The 17,563-nt window shown below is 46.1% G+C and overlaps 1 protein-coding gene across 3 annotated transcripts in view; it reads right to left on the bottom strand.

The window, feature by feature from the left end:
* EDEM2 (ER degradation enhancing alpha-mannosidase like protein 2) overlaps window positions 1–17,563 on the bottom strand; it is a 33,160-nt gene that overhangs the window by 6,364 nt on the left and 9,233 nt on the right. For 2 of the 3 annotated variants that reach the window (XM_003904815.3, XM_003904816.3), the window contains 5 exons: window positions 16,706–16,831; window positions 13,602–13,813; window positions 10,468–10,609; window positions 4,888–5,012; window positions 2,494–2,638 (listed from right to left, as the gene is read on the bottom strand). In XM_003904815.3, coding sequence (XP_003904864.1) covers window positions 2,494–2,638; window positions 4,888–5,012; window positions 10,468–10,609; window positions 13,602–13,813; window positions 16,706–16,831 — 750 coding nt within the window. The remainder of the gene's footprint in view (window positions 1–2,493; window positions 2,639–4,887; window positions 5,013–10,467; window positions 10,610–13,601; window positions 13,814–16,705; window positions 16,832–17,563) is intronic. The other variant, XM_017944867.3, reaches the window with a different exon arrangement.

Below are 17,563 nucleotides of genomic sequence, written 5' to 3' on the forward strand. Positions count from 1 at the left end.
GCGGCTGTAAATACAGATGAAGCTTCGCTTGCTCACATGCCACTCACCTGCTGTGTGGCCTGGTTTCTAACAGGCCACGGACTCATACCAGTCCATAGCCTGGGGGTTGGGGATCCCTGCTCTAGAGGAAGGTGACAGCCCAAAGTTCAGATTTGGACTTACAGGGAGGTAAAAACCTGCAGAGGCCTTTAGGATAGGCTCTGTGCTCCAACACTGCTGATCAGAGACATATATGAGAGTATAGGGATGTGGCAAATCTAGTGAAAGAGTAATCCTTATCTCCTATTTGTCATTGTTTTGGGGTAGGAGGGATGACTGGATTAAGGCACTCCTGGATTCCTGACAGTGGTGCCTTATGTTTTTGTTTTTGTTTTTGAGACAGGGTCTCACTCCATCACCCAGGCTGGACTGCAGTGGCGCAATCATGGCTCACTGCAGTTACGACCTCCTGGGCTCAAGTGATCCTCCCACCCGAGCCTCCCAGGTAGCTGGGATGGGACTACAGGCATGCACCACCACTCTTGGCTAATTTATTCTTATTTCTCATAGAGTCAAGGTCTCACTATGTTGCCCACGCTGACCTTGAACCCCTGGGCTTAAGTGATCCTCCTGCCTTATCTTCCCAGAGTGCTGGGATTACAGGCATGAGCTATTGCGTCTGGCCAGTAGTGTCTTACTTTCCATGAATGCATTCCTGCCAGCCTGTCCTGCAAATGGAACAGGTTGCTGCTGTTAAGTAGCAAGCTTCTTGTCACTTGTCACTCGTGGAAACTAAGCAAAAACTAGATAACTATTTGACAGGACCATATTAGGAAGATTCCAATTAGAACAACTCTCAAGTTCCCTCTAACCCTAAGATTGTGCAAGCCTATGTCTTACATTTAGTCCCAAACCCTGATCTTTATCTGTTGGTAACAAACACTAGATATGATACCTTCTCAGAGCTTCTTATTTTTATTATTTATTTATTTATTTATTTTGAGATAGAGTTTTGCTCTTTTTTGCCCAGGCTGGAGTGCAATGGCATGATCTTGGCTCACCGCAACTTCCACCTCCTGGGTTCAAATGATTCTACTGTCTCAGCCTCCCAAGTAGCTGAGATTACAGGTGCGCGCCACCATGCCCGGATAATTTTGTATTTTTAGTTGAGATGGGGTTTCATCATGTTGGCCAGACTGGTCTCAAACTCCTGACTTTAGGTGATCCACCTGCCTTGGCCTCCCAAAGTGCTGGGATTACAGGCGTGAGCCACCACGCCCGACTGAGTTTCTTGTTTTAAAAACATGCCATGAGAACGAATGCACGGGAAACATCAGTAACAGTGGCCTCTAAGGAGTCAAAAGTGACTAATTAGCTCTTTATTCCCTCTCCTGGAACCCTCTACACCTCCCACATAATCATTTGAGTTAGAAGAGGAAGGAAATGAGGTAGAAGAAGGCAGCATAAGCAGAAGCCACTAGGAAGGCCTGTCCCATGGCTGAAAGGCAATTCAGGTGGGAAAGTGGGAAGTGTCTAAGACAATGGCCTCATGGCCTATTTTGGGGTGGGGGATGACTATGCGTGCTGACTAAGCTTCCTTCCTTTGTCCCCCTTTTTCTTCCCCTCCTCACAATTTTCAGCTTCCCTGAAGTGAATCAGAGGACACCAGGGCTAGAAAGGAATGTAAGAGAATGTCTCAAATATAATCCTTTGCTTGATTCTGAGCTGCAAATGGGGAGGTGGAAGAGACTAGGTAATTCCTAAGGTCTGTGCCACAGTTCTATCATTCCATACACGTAAGCATAATTTATCTGACCCATGGACTTAGGAAGTTTGTCTACACTTCTGAACTCCTGATGGCAGGAGCTCAAAAGGAGTCAACCTTGGCCTTTTCCTTCTCACTCATTTCCTGATTTGAAAGAGTATACTGGGCCAGTCGCGGTGGCTCATGTCTGTAATCCCAGCACTTTGGGAGGCCAACGTGGGTGGATCACTTAAGGTTGGGAGTTCAAGACCAGCCTGACCAACATGGTGAAACCCCGTCTTTACTAAAAATACAAAATGAGCTGGGCGTGGTGGCTCATGCCTGTAATCCCAGCTACTCAAGGAGGCTGAGGCAGGAGAATCGCTTGAACCCAGGAGGCAGAGGTTGCAGTGAGCCAAGATCACGCCATTGCACTCCAGCCGGGGCAACAAGAGCAAAACTCCATCTCAAAAAAATAAAAATAAAAAAGAAAGAGCTTGCAATTTAGTTAGGAGTCCTGGGTTCCAGGCCTGGCTCCTACACTTAAGAACCAGAGGCGAGCCATTTCATCCCACTAGGCCTCAGTTTCCATATCTGAAAACATGGGAATAATGAACTCCTAGGAAGAAAACCACCCAGAGTCACTGGAAGGAACAGATGGAAAAAAATGAACTTGTGGGCAGTTGTGAAGCATGGAGCCTTGTAGAGGGGATTTGGGGTTTCAGGAACCAGAGCCTGCGGGCAGATGACAAGCCAGAGAGGCTGCTCACCTGGCCGAAGTGGGTAGCCCTCTCGCTTCTCCACTGTGTATCCCTGAGGAATGTTGTAGAATTCCGGGAGCCCCCCAAACTGCTTCCATACGGTGTAGTAGTTGAGGAAGGTCCTCATGGCATTGTCAATGTCTCCAATGAGGCTCTGTGGGAGAAAGTGGCTGTTAGGCAGGTAGACAGCAGGCATAAAACCCTACAGACCTTAAGAAAAGACAAAGTACAATCTGTGGGGCCAAAAAGGCCTTGAATCAATCCCTGAGTCTGCCAGTTACTCAGTGTGGTGCTGAGCCAGGCACTGGACTCCTCTGAGCCTCATCTATAAGACATAACATACACCATCTATCTCATACATTGTTGGAAGGAACAGAGATTGTATGTTAAGTCCCTACATCTTCTGAGTCATTGTCAGCTACTAACAGTTTTGGAATTCAGCCAGCCAGTTCAAAAGTCTAAGAATAGAGAAAAGTTTGTGCTAAGTCTCACTCCCACCACCACACCCCCAAAAGACAACCATTTTTGTTTTTGTTTTTGAGACAGGGTCTTGCTCTGTCACCTAGATTGGAGTGCAGTGGCACAATCATGGTTCATTACAGCCTTCACCTCCTGGGCTCAAGAGATCCTCTCACCTCGGCTGGGCGTGGTGGCTCACGCCTGTAATCCCAGCACTTCGGGAGTCCGAGGCGGGTGGATCATGAGGTCAGGAGATCGAGATCATCCTGACTAACACGGTGAAACCCCATCTCTACTAAAAATACAAAAAAATTAGCTGGGCATGGTGGCGGGCGCCTGTAGTCCCAGCTACTCGGGAGGCTGAGGCAGGAGAATAGTGTGAACCCTGGGAGGCGGCACTTGCAGTGAGCTGAGATTGTGCCACTGCGTTCCAGCCTGGGCGACTGAGCAAGACTCCGTCAAAAAAAAAAAAAAAAAAAAGAGATCCTCTCACCTCAGTCTCCCATGTAGTTGGGACCACAGGTGCACACCACAATTCCTGGCTAATTTTCTTATTTTATGTAGAGATGGGGGTCTCATTTTGTTGCCCAGGCTGATCTCAAACTCCTGGGCTCAAGTGATCCTCCTACCTCAGCCTCCTAAAGTGCTGAGATTACAACCACGACCCATCCTGCCTGGCTTCAGATAACCATTACAGATTTCTTGTATAATCTTCCAGAGTTTCTACATGCATGAGTATACGTTATTTTCCCCACACTAAAAAAATAGCCTTTAGTTCCTTATTAATAGGGATATTAATTATCTCCATATTTTTAGATACAGAAATTTGGTTTTCAGATATTTTTATTTGAATTGGTTCCAACAACTAATGTGGCAATAAATAATTCTGCATATGTCACATCAAACAGATGTAAAGTGTTATGTGTAAGATACATTTTCAGAATTAGGATCACTGGGTCAAAGGATATATGCATTTATAATTTTACGTGCTATTGCTAAGTAGCCATTACTACTAATGTAATCTCACAGGGAAGCAGCTGACCTTGACGTCTCCACTGGACGTCTCATGGACAGAACAAACTTGTCATTTCCTAAAAAAATTCTTGGTTCCTTTACATTCCCACAAAGTTGCCTCCTTACTCTGGCCTTTTTCCCTTCTTGGTAAATGACACAATGTCTACCTGGTTATTCTGGATAGAAACCTGGTGGTCATTTTTTTTTTTTTTTTTTTTTTTGAGACAGGGTCTCACTCTGTCACCCAGGCTGCAGACACATGATCATGGCTCACTGCAGACTTGATCTTCGCGGTTCAAGCAATCCTTCCACTGCAGTCTCCTGAGTAGCTGGGACTACAGGCATGTGCCACCATGCTCTGCTAATTTTTTATTTTTTGTACAGATGAGAGCTCACTATGTTGCCCAGGTGGGCCTACTTTTTCTTAAAACTTTTAAAAACGTAGATTATGAAAACATTTTGGTACATGCACTATTTTGGAACAGCAAAGTGGGGCAGATTAGATAGGCTCTAAGATCCTTCCGGCTGCAACTCTACCAGACCATGTAATGAGAAAATAACGAGATGGCAGAGCGGCATGAGCTGCTTCCTGCCCTTCCTCAGGCCCACTGTCAAGAATGAGATTGGACAGAAACGCCCAGTGGAAAAACAGCTGTTGCCAATGGCCATTCCTGCCCAGACTGGAAATGCACTGTCGACTTTAAGTACCACAACGTTCCATGGCAAACTGGAAGCTCAGTTCCTGACCCTTACTTTGGCAGAACTCTAAATCTATCTAATTCACTCTAGGTCTCTCTTCCATCCTCAACCTGTCCCTCCAAAAAAAAGTACTCAAGTAACTAACAAAGTACCATATTTGACTTATACATCAGAATGAGCTTGCTTTGCCAGACCCATAGAAAGATGATCACATTCTTTGATCATTCCTACCTGAAGACCAGGCCAGTAGGCCTCCAAGGACTGGAAGACTGGCATGGACACAGTCCCCTTGTACATCTGCACCCAAAGGTACCAGTCATCGAAGCGGGTGTAGTTCCGGATGGCTTTGTTATACTCTGCAATGGGAGAGATGGGATAATGGACATATGAGTGATTAGGGAGACAAAAGGCAAGCCTGGACAACAGAAGGACTTACACTTTGGAAAGAGCACCAGGATGCAATGAGACAAGTAGGCTAGAAAAGAGCATGGATTCTGGAGTCAAACTTCCAGCTCAAATTCCAGCTCCAGCTCTACCACATTGCTAACCATGACCTGGGGTGGGTTTTTCCCTTTTAAGTCTCAGCCTTATGATCTATAAAATGAGGCCAGGCACGGTGGCTCAAACCTACAATCCCAGCATTTTAGGAGGCCGAGGCAGGCAGATCACCTGAGGTCGGGAGTTCAATATCAGCCTGACCAACATGGAGAAACCCTGTCTCTACTAAAAATACAAAATTAGCAGGGTGTGGTGGTGCATGCCTGTCATCTCAGCTACTTGGGAGGCTGAGGCAGGAGAATTGTTTGAACCTGGGAGGCGGAGGTTGCCGTGAACTGAGATCACGCCATTGCACTCCAGCCTGGACAACAAGAGTGAAACTCCATCTTAAAAAAAAAAAAAGCGGCCGGGCGCGGTGGCTCAAGCCTGTAATCCCAGCACTCTGGGAGGCCAAGACGGGCGGATCATGAGGTCAGGAGATCGAGACCATCCTGGCTAACCCAGTGAAACCCCATCTCTACTAAAAAATACAAGAAAATTAGCCGGGCATGGTGGCGGGCGCCTGTAGTCCCAGCTACGCGGGAGGCTGAGGCAGGAGAATGGCGTGAACCCGGGAGGCGGAGCTTGCAGTGAGCTGAGATCCGGCCACCGCACTCCAGCCTGGGCGAGGCAGCGAGACTCCGTCTCAGAAAAAAAAAAAAAAAAAGGGGGGGGGGGGGGGGGGGGTGGTAGTAATTGATATGGCTTGGCTGTGTCCCCACCTAAATCTCATCTTGAATTGTAGCTCCCATAATTCTCATGTGTTGTGGAAGGGACCTTGTGGGAGATAACTGAATCATGGGGGCCGTTTCCTCCATACTTTTCTCGTAGTAGTGAATAAGTCTCACGAGATCTGATGGTTTTATAAGGGGTTCCCCTTTCACTTGGCTCTCATTCTCTCTTGCCTGCCGCCATGTAAGATGTGCCTTTCACCTTCCGCCATGATTGTGAGGCCCCCCCAGCCATGTGGAACTGTGAGTCAATAAACCTCTTTTTCTTTATAAATTACCCAGTCTCGAGTATGTCTTTATCAGCAGCATGAAAATGGACTAAAACAGTAATGTTAAGTATCTGTGAGACTTTTCAGTCATTTATGGACACAACAAACATTCGCTGAGCACCTACCAGGTACCAGGCACCTATGAGTTTGTAAACAAGACAAAATCCAGCCCTTGGAGAACTTACATTCTAGTGGGAACTTGAATTTATCCCTTATATCTCTCCCCTAGATTGTAAATCCATGAGGCCTGGGACTTTGTTTTGTTTACTGCAGAATCCCCCACACTAGTACAATGAGCAATAAATATTTTCTGAATGAACAAAGTATCAAATATACATGCAAATAAATAAGATAATCTCAAACAGGAGTTGTAAGGATTATATGAAACAGTCCATGTTCAGAGCTTGGCACAATGCTTGGCACATCCATGGTATTCAATAAATATTTGTTGAAGAAATGAGTAGAGTAGTCCCCCCTTATTTGAGGAGAATATGTTCTAAGACCCTTAGTGGATGTCTGAAACCATGGCTAGTACTATATAAACTCTATATACAGTCATGTGCCATATAACAACATGTTGGTCAACACTGAACTGTAGAGATGGTGGTGGTCCTATAAGATTATAATAGAGGTGAAAAATCACCACAGCCTAAAGATATCACAGCTGTTGTAATTTTATAATGTAATGCATTACTCACTTGTTTGTGGTGATATTGGTGTAAACAAACCTACTGTGCTGCCAGTCATAAAAGTATAACATACAATTATGTACAGTACACGATATTTGATAAATATTTACTCACTTATGTATCTACTATACTATTATCATTAGAGTACTCCTTCCACTTAGATAAAAAAGGTCAGCTGGGTGTGGTGGTTCACGCCTGTAATCCCAACACTTTGGGAGGCCGAGGCAAGTGGATCACCTGAGGTCAGGAGTTTGAGACCAGCCCGGCCAACATGGTGAAACCCCATCTCTACTAAAAATACCAAAAATTAGCCAAGAGTAGTGGTAGGCCCCTGTAATCCCAGCTGCTCAGGAGGCCGAGACAGGAGAATCACAGGAGAATTGAACCTGGGAGGTGGAGGTTGCAGTGAGCCGAGATAGCACCATTACACTACAGCATTGGCAACAGAAGCGAAACTTCGTCTCAAAAAAAAAAAAAAAAAAAAAAGTCAACTGTGAAACAGCTTCAGGCAGGTCCTTCGAGGAATTCCAGAAGGCATTGTCATCATCTGAGATAACAGCTCTGTGAGTGTTACTGCCCCTGAAGACCTTCTAGCAGGATAACATGGGGAAATGCAAGACAGTGATATTGATGATCCTGACCCTGTGTTGGCCTAGGCTAATGTGTGCTTGTAGCTTAGTTTTTAACAAAAAAGTATAAAAGGTAAAAACAAAATAAAAAAGTAAAAATAGAAAAAAGCTTAGAGAATAAGGATATAAAGAAAATATTTTTGTATAGCTGTACAATGTGTTTTAAGCTAAGCGTTATTACAAATGAGTCAAAAAGTTTTTAAAAAATTTAAAGTTTACAAAGTAAAAAAGTTACAGTAATCTAATGTTAATTTATTATTGGAGGACAGGCATGGTGGCTCACGCTTGTAATCCCAGCACATTGGGAGGCCGAGGCAGGTGATCACTTGAGGTCAGCAGTTCGTGACCAGCCTGGCCAACATGGTGAAACCCCATCCGTCTGTACTAAAAATACAAAAATTAGGCCAGGCACCATGGCTCATGCCTGTAATCCTAGCACTTTGGGAGGCTGAGGCGGGTGGACTGCCTGAGCTCAGGAGTTCAAGACCAGCCTCGGCAACACGGTGAAACCCCGTCTCTACTAAAATACAAAAAATTAGCTGGGCGTGGCAGCGTGCACTTGTAATCCTAGCTACTCGGGAGGCTGAGGCAGGAGAATTGCTAGAACCCAGGAGGCGGAGGTTGCAGTGAGCCGAGATCGCAGGACTGCACTCCAGCCTGGGCAACACAGTGAGACTCTGTCTCTAAAAGGAAAAAAAAAAATTAGGCAGGCGTGGTGGTGGGTGCCTGTAATCCCAGCTACTCAGCAGGCTGAGGCAGGAGAATCACCTGAACTGGGGAAGCAGAGGTTGCAGTAAACCAAGATCATGCCACTGCACTCCAGCCTGGGCAACAGAGCGAGACTCCATCTCAAAACAAAAAAAAAAAAAAAGAATTTATTATTGGAGAAAGAAAAAAAAAATTAAATAAATTTAGTGTAGCCTAAGTGTACAGTATTTATAAAGTTTACAACAGTGTAATGTCCTAGACCTTGACGTTCACTCACCACTCACCGACTCAACCAGAGCAACTTCCTGTCCTATAAACTTCATTCATGGTTAAGTGCCCTATACAGATGTACCATTTTTTATCTTTTATACTGTATTTGTACTGCACTTTTTCTATGTTTAGATACATAAATACTTACCATTCTATTACAATTGTCTCTAGTATTCAGGAGAGTAACATGCTGTACAGGTTTGTAGACTACGAGCAATAGGCTACACCATATAAACTAGGTGTGTAGTTGGCTATACCATCTAGGTTTGCTTAAGTACACCCTATGATGTTTGCAAAATGATGAAATCACCTAACGATGCAATTCTCAGAATATATCCCTGTCATTAAGCAATGCGTGACTACTGTTTTCCTATACATACACATCTATGAGAAAGCTTACATCATTAAATTTTTAAAAATTTTTACTTTTGAGACAGAGTCTTAGTCTGTCACCCAGGCTGAAGTGCAGTGGTATGATCATGGCTCACTGCACCCTCAACCTCCCAGGGTCAAGCAATCCTTCACTTCAGTCTCCCAAGTAGCTGGGACTACAGGCACGCACCACCATGTCCAGCTAATTTTTTTAAATTTTTTGTAGAGACAAGGTCTCACCATGTTTCCCAGGCTGATCTTGATCTTCTGGGGTCAAGCAAGTCTCTTGCCTCAGCCTCCCAAAGCGCTGGGATTAAAGACATGAGCCACTGTGCCCAGCCGAAAAAGTTTAATTTATAAATTAGGCATGAGAAGAGATTAACAATAACTAATAAAACAGAACGATGATAACAATATATTGTATAGATGTTATGTGAATTTGTCTCTTTGGTAAGAGACAGAAAAAAAAGAAATTATGTAAATTTGGTGTCTCAAAATATCTTTTTTTTTTTTTTTTTTAAGAGAGGGGGTCTTGTTATATTGCCCAGGCTGGTCTCAAACTCCTGGCCTCAAGCAATCCTCACTTCCAAAGCACTGGGATTACAGGCATGAGCCACTGCACTCAGCCTCAAAATACCTTATCTGACTGTACTCACCTATTTTCAGACTGTAGTTGACCATGGATAACTGAAACCATGGAAATCAAAGCTGTGGATAACAGGGGACTACTGTTGCTATAATAGTAATGGTAATTAGGTGCTCAACAATTCCTTAATATTGCTAGTGTCTAAGGGCCTGGAGGGTAAGATGTATTTATTCAACAGGCATTAATCTATTACCTACCACATGTAAAGCACTGTGAGAAACAAGATGAATAAGGCACGGATTCTGCATTCAATTAGTAGAGCTGTAACTGTTGATAAGAGCTAACTGCAAAACAGACGCTAAAGGTCCTAAATTTTGAAGAAGGATCAAGCTACTTCCTGGGCAAGGTGACATTTAAGTTAGGCTTTGAAGGGTGAAAAGAATTTGGACACAGGAAGACAGGAAAAAAGACATTCTAGGCAAAGAAGACGCCATGTGCAATGGCCAGGAGATAAGAAATACAGGGCTATATACACAGAATGCAGCATGCTTCAGTTGGCTTTTGCAAGAAGGCATGAAGTGGTGTAGTGGGCATGAAGTGGGCAGTGTAAGTCCATAGTGACTCTGAATTCAGAACTGATTCTGCAGGCACTCAGGCTGGGCATGGTGGCTCACACCTGTAATCCCAGCAGTTTGGGAGGCCAAGGCAGGCAGATCACCTGAGGTCTGGAGTTTAAGACCAGCCTGGCCAACACAGTGAAATCCCATTTCTATAAAAATTCAAAAATTAGCTGGGTGTGATGGTGTGCGCCTGTAGTCCCAGCTACTAAGGAGGCTGAGGCACAAGAATCACTTGAACCTGGGAGGCAGAGGTTGCAGTGAGCCTAGATTGTGCCACTGCACTCCAGCCTGGGAGACACAGCAAGACTCTGTCTCAAAAAAAAAAAAAAAATGTTTTTAAACAAATCACACATCAACAAGAAAAATCAGGGGAAAAGCTCCCTTACTCTGCCCTTTTTACCTAGGAACATGGCCATGAGCTTCTTATCCTGAAGCAGGATGGCTCCTTTCACCAAGTACTCAAAGTAGGAGTCCACGCCAGCCCCGATGCCTGCGTCCTGGGCCACCCACTTGCCAGTGAGCACATCAATGTGGTTGCCGACCTGAGAGAGAGAAAGACACATGGTCCCAAGGGGAAGGCTGATGGCCAAAGAAGGATCTACTCACCCCCAACCCTGACTACCCAGGAAGATGCAAGGTAGGCGCCCCAGTGCTTCTTGGGAGACACACAGACTGTGAAAGGGAAGGGCAAGGCTGGATCATGGCCAGCCTTCCTGTACATCCGCATAGTAGAGATGCATCTCATGCACATTTATGAAGACTTAATTACACACATTGAGCAAAAAATGAAAAAGAAAAATGATTTGGAGTGTTTATGTCCTGCCTAGAGTGAGTGTGAGATGGGAGATGAGAATTTGCTGTTCCCACAATCTGTCCGATTTCTCAGCACTCAGCATGTGATTCCAGTATCTGAAGACACAGGCATGCTTTACATATTTCCATAAATTAACTCAAGAAGAACATTCACCAGCAAGCTGACAGAGTGGTTCTAAGGAGAGAAACCGATAGCTGGAGACAGGGGCAAAAGGGGACTTCACCAATGTCACTGAGTACCTTTTTTTTTATATCCTTTGACTTTTTTTTTTTTTTTTTTAAATTGTTCAGTCTCTGTAGAGACTGTTAAAAATTGCCAATGCTGGCTGGCCAGGCGCAGTGGCTCATGCCTATAATCCCAGCACTTTGGGAGGCTGAGGTGGGCGAATCACTTGAGGTCAGAAGTCCGAGACCAACTTGGCCAACATGGTAAAACCCCGTCTCTACTAAAAACACAAAAATTAGCCAGGCATGGTGGTGTGCGCCTGTAATCCCAGCTACTCAGCAGGCAGAGGCACGAGAATCACTTGAATCCAGGAGGGGGAGGTTGCAGTGAGCTGAGATCGTGCCACTGCACTCCAGCCTGGGCGACAGGGGGAGACTCTGTCTCAAAAAAATAAACAAAGATATGCATTTTTCTGTTTCATTTTATTTATTTTATTTTTTGTATTTTTAGGAGAGACGGGGTTTCTCTAGGTTGGTCAGGCTGGTCTCAAACTCCCGACCTCAGGTGATCCGCCTGCCTCAGCCTCCCAAGGTGTTGGGATTACAGGCGTGAGCCACCACGCCCGGTCACAGATATGTATTTTTCATACAGCTTAGACCCTCATGGAAGCTGGTAACTTCATTTGGTACTCAAAGAAATAGCTAACTGTTCTGTGTTAGTTTGGGTTCCCCCAGAGGCACAACCTCATTCTGATCGAAAGTAGTTGATTTGGAAGGCGAGTCCCTGTAAACACCAGTAGAGGAGGAGTAAAGTGAGGCAGGGCAAGGGATGCAGCATTTAAGGGGTATGCCATCAGGCAGGTTTCCACCATGGGAACTGGAGTTCAATCCTGCTGGGGAGCTCAGGAATTCAGTGCAGAGCTCGAGCTTCGGAGTGATCCCACCAAAGGGGCAGGGAACTGGAATGTTTATCCACCAACTCCCATTGGTATCAGTTACTGGCTTGAGAGCTACTCACGGGTAGCATTAAATCCTAGTACCCTCAGCCAAAGGCAAGCAGAGTGGCTCCAGGCACCAGAGGAGACCCCTAGGCAAAGAGGCGCAGGTGATGGCAGTTGGAAGACTGGCCAGTGTGCATGGAAATGGTAAGAGTTGAGAGGATATGGGCACAGCACCAACACAGTCTACTACGGTCCCATTGCTGGAGCAAAACCTGCCTGAGATGGCCTAAGGGATTCACTACAGGTCTCCAGGGGGGCACCTTTTTTTTTTTTTTTTGAGACGGAGTTTTGCTCTTGTTGCCCAGGCTGGAAGGCAATGGCGTGATCTCGGCTCATCGCAACCTCTGCCTCCTGGGTTCAAGCAATTCTCCTGCCTCTACTTCCCAAGTAGCTGGGATTACAGGCATGCACCACCACACCCGGCTAATTTTGTATTTTTTTAGTAGCGATTGGGTTTCTCCATGTTGGTCAGGCTGCTCTGGAACTCCTGACCTCAAGTGATCCGCCTGCCTTGACCTCCCAAAGTGCTGGGATTACAGGCATGAGCCACCGTGCCCAGCCTTAAGGGGGCACCTTCTTAAGGGATTTTCAAGGAGTCCTCACACAAGCTTTACTTTTCAAGCTGAATTAGCACCAGACTCTGCATAAAATGTGCCTAGACCTGAATGCAGTCTTCCTATGTCAGAATGACTCAGCAAAGTTGGTATTAACATATTAACATTACTGACGAAGTAACTGAGGACAAGAGAGGTTGAGTGACTTGCTCAGAGTCACACAGTTTCGATGTAGCAAGGCCAGGGCTTGAATCCAGTTCTGACTAAATCCAGTGGTATGTCCTGGATGGCTTTGGCTCAATTACTGTTAATCTTACTGGATTATTCCCTTTAAAAGCTGAAACTGACCTTAGAGATCATCTGGTCCAAAGTGTGTTCAATTTCCATGGGTTAATAGTACCGGAAGATAAAGGGAAGCTCTGGTGTTAAATAAGTTTGGGAAATGTTAAGTTAAGCAAAGTTGAACAGATTTCTTTACTAGAGGACTTTTATTCTGCTCAAGAGCATTCTGACTCTCCAAAAAAGGGGGGGATATTATGTGTAATATTCCCCTAACTTAACTGGCCAGGACTCATTTTGTCACGCAACAGTCATTCAGTATCTCCCAGAACTGGTGTCCTAAAAAACACAGCAAATACAGACAGACAGTAAAAATGAAGGCCGGACGAGCTGATGAGCTGAAGTCACCACGTGAGTCAGGTGCATGAAATATACGACCCTCTTCCTAGAAATCAGAGAATCTCAAGTGGTCAAAGCTTAATGCAGCCCCTGCTGCCCGCCAGAAAAATGTGCTTTCCCACTCTCCTCCCCACTCCAAGCCAAACTTGAATTGGAGGGTTGGTCTATTTTTGGTGTCCTGAGCCCAAATCCTGGACTACTCCTAAGGTCACCCTAAGTTTTCCTTGGCTTGATTGCAACTTATTGCTCAGAGCCCTGGGCCTCATAAGCTGGGGCCAAGGTGGCAACTTTGACTCAAACAGGAAGGGCAGCAGCGAACCTACCAGCCCGATATCTGACCGGCTCTCCCAGAGGCGCATCAAAGCCACTCTGGCCACATCTTCAAACACCGGGTCACCAGTGAGGCTGCTCAGGGTGGCAAATTCAACAATGAAGGTCCCAATCCCTGCCGTACAGGTGACAGGGGTCTCTCCTGGGTTCACGCCATGAAGTAAGTTCACCGTTCCATATGGCATGCCAGTGGGGGTCTGAAAGGCTGAACAATTGAAAAATTATGACCCCGGACAGGAGCAGGGGGATAGGGATAGTTCTGATACACGCCCAAAGCCTGGGACCTTAGCCAGCACTTTCCTCTTTCTCCTGGGTGTCCTGCTAGAGTCTGAGCCAGAGAAGGATAAATGTCGTAACTGGAGGGCCCTGAGCAGCCACCCAGCCCAGATGCTGTCAAACACTGCTCTGCACAACCCTTGGGTTCCTGCTCGTGATGAGGGTGCGCCACACACACTCGCTTTAGCTATTTTTATTTATTTTACACTATGCCTTCAAAGTCCAGGCAGGTAACTTATTGTAATGCAGGCAGGGGTTAAGCCACAGAAAGTGGTGGGGCTTGTGGCACAATGAAAAGAGTAAGCCCCATTCAAAGCCATTCATAGACTTTTGGCACACGCCTATAATCCCAGCACTTTGGGAGGCCAAGGCAGACAGATCCCTTGAGGCCAGGAGTTCCAGATCAGCCTGGCCAACATGGTGAAACCCTGTCTCTACTAAAAATACAAAAATTAGACAAGTGTGGTGGTGCACGTCTGTAATTCCGGCTATTTGGGAGGCTGAGGCACAAGAATTGTTTGAACCCAGGAGGCGGGGGCTGCAGTGAGCTGAGATTGTACCACTGCACTCCAGCCTGGGTGACAAGACGAGACCCTGTCTCAAAATAATAATAATAATAATAATAAACAAAGCCATTCATAGACTTTAAATAAAGATCTCTGCTTTAAATAAAGAGTATAGGGGATAAATAATTTTTAAAAGGAAGCAAAATAGGATATAAACCACTAAACCACTGATATAGCATGACCCTGGATTTATAGGTAGGGAAAACCATGCCTGTGAAGAAGTGATTCAGCCAAAGGCCACACAGAAGAGTGTCAAACAGAGCTGGGATGGGAACGCCTGCCCTATGCCCACCCCTAGCCCCAGTCCAGTTCTCTGCCCGCCCCACCCAAGTGTCTTCTGATTCAAGACGAGAACTAGACAACCAGCCAGAGGCAGAGATTTCCTCTCCGGGCCTAAAGGTCAAACAACTCCAGAGCAGCCTGTGCGTCACCAATCTGTGAACAAAGGTGTCGACACTTCCAAGAACCACAGGGTCTAGCAACTCTGTCTGCCACAGACAAGAAACTTGCTATCTGGCAGACACCAGCGGGACAGCAAGTCACAACCAGGAAGGGCTCTAAGGAATATTTCAGAAAAGTCAGGCCGTATTAAAAAGAAGGGGAGTGACAAAATCCTGTTTCTTGACCTTTTTTTATAAAATGACCAATGGCCAAAAATAATTAAATAATAAAGGAGGAGCACCTAGACAGAGTTTCCAGAGTTCCCTCCAGGAATGCATCACACAGGACACAATGTCTGCAAGGAAGACGCTTAAGCCATGAGCCATGAGCCATGAGTGAGACCTGAACCCAGCTCACCCACTATCCTCAGCTCTCCCCCAAAGGATAGGCAAGTGCTATGTGAGAGGGATAAAGAGGCTGGGTGTGGTGGCTCATACCTGTAATCCCAACACTTTGGGAGGCCGAGGCAGGTGGATCACTTGATCCCAGGAGTTCAAGACCAGCCTGGGCAACATGGTGAAACCCCATCTCCACAAAAAAATTTAGCCACGTGCGGTGGCGTGTGCCTGTAATCCCAGCTACTCAGGAGGCTGAGGTGGGAGAATCAACTGAGCCCAGAAGTTCAAGAGGCTGCAGTGAGCCATGATCATGCCACTGCACTCCAGCCTGGGTGACAGTGAGACCCTGTCTCAAAAAAAAAAAAAAAAAAGAAAGAAAGAAAAGGGATAAATAAGTGAGATGGCCAAGAGGCTGGTGGAAAGCACAGTGTGACGTGTCTGGGTGTGAACAGTCCTCAGAGCTTCCACCACACCCTGAAGGGAACACAGTGTACAGTTGATGCTACTGAGCCTGGTGTTACTGCCTCACTAGACAAAAACACGGAGGCTTGGCCTGCAGCCCTGGACACAGCTTAGCCACAAAACAAATCCCTCTCGTTTTAAAAGTGTTGGAGGTTCTCTAAGCAGTTTCTCTTTCCTGACCTCATTTTAGCCTCCCCAAAACCCAATGTGGTGGGGAGGTGGAAATTATGATTCTCATTCGATAGATGGAGAAATTAAACTGTGGAGAGAGACCAGACACAGTGGCTCATGCCTGTAATCCCAGCACTTTGCAAGGCCGAGGTAGGCAGATCACTTGAGGTCAGGAGTTTGAGACCAGCCTGACCAACATGGTGAAACTTCATCTCTACTAAAAATACAAAAATTAGCTGGTCGTGGTGGTGGGCGCCTGTAATCCCAGCTACTTGAGAGGCTGAGGCAAAAGAATTGCTTGAACCCGGGAGGCAGTGGTTACAGTGACCTGAGATTGCGCCACTGCACTCCAGCCTGGGTGACAGAGCAAGACTCCATCACGAACAAACCAACAACAAACTGTGAAGCGAAAGAGTGGCTTGGTCAAAATGTTGACTGGCAGAGCTGAGTCTAGAATCCAGGGCTGCTAATGCTCACACCAACACCCTTCCCTGGGCCCCTGTTACTCCAGCAGTGTGTGAAATAACCGTAGTACCTGGGAGGGGACAAATGGGTTCATTCAAAATAAGGGCAATGGCCTTCCACCCACCAGGCTGGTCACCTTCCACCATCCCCTGCAAACAATAATGAGGTCAACTCATCCACCTGGGTCAGGGCCCCAGCAGGCCCTTAAAATGCCCAGGACACTCCTGATTTCCACGGTGGGTGCCTGGGGGGGTAGAAATACCAAATACACCTGCTGAGAAATACCAGGAATTAATTCAGCACTGCCACTCCCATCTTCAGCAAGGGAAGCAGGACCTAATGGACTTCATCTCTGCCCCATCTCTGTGTGGGTCTTACCTGGGAGGAGTTTTCGGGCCGCCTCCTCAGCCATTCTCAGGAGAGGCCCGGAACAGGGCCATCCAGCCTCTACTTCCACCCCAGCCTTCTTGGAGAGCAGATGAGCAGACAGGAGTCCTCCTACCACTACAGATGGCACAGAAAGCAAATGGCACAGTCCAAAGGGAAAGACCAAGGGACCAAGGATCTTTCCCCTGTGCGAGTTAAACCTAAACACTCTATTGGGGGTGCATGTTCTCAGGACCTCCTGAGGCTATTTCATGGGTAAAAAAACAAACAAACAAACAAAAAACCTCCCTCTATTGGGGTGGGCTCACTGGGAAGAAGCTAGAGCCACCTAGTGAAAAAAGAGTCCCTTAATCCCACATATTTATACAGTGTTAAGTTTATGAGTTTTTTTCTCTTGGTGCATCACAAGAATAGTGTCTATTTTTCTGTAAGTCCCTATTGTGTACCAAGCACTAACTATTACTGCCCCCTGTTCATATGAAGATACTGAGGTTCCATGAGATAAAGTGACTTGCCCCAGGTCACCCATCTAGTAGGTGGTAGGGCTCAGTATCTTTGATTCCAAAGCCCATGCTCATTCCATTTGTCACTCTGTCTGTCTCCCAGTCATCTGTCACACCTGGAGGGAGGGGGTAATGGTGGTTATTACCTTTATTTTACTAATTTATCTATTTCAACTTATTATGCAATATTTAGAACTTTTTTTTTTTTTTTCTTTGAGACAGAGTCTCATTCTGTCCCCCAGGCAGGAGTGCAGTGGCACAATTTCGGCTCACTGCAAGCTCCACCTCCCAGGTTCACACCATTCTCCTGCCTCAGCCTCCTGAGTAGCTAGGACTACAGGCACCC

This window comes from Papio anubis, chromosome 16 (assembly GCF_008728515.1).
Source record: "Papio anubis isolate 15944 chromosome 16, Panubis1.0, whole genome shotgun sequence".
In the NCBI taxonomy this organism is placed as follows: Eukaryota; Metazoa; Chordata; class Mammalia; order Primates; family Cercopithecidae; genus Papio; species Papio anubis.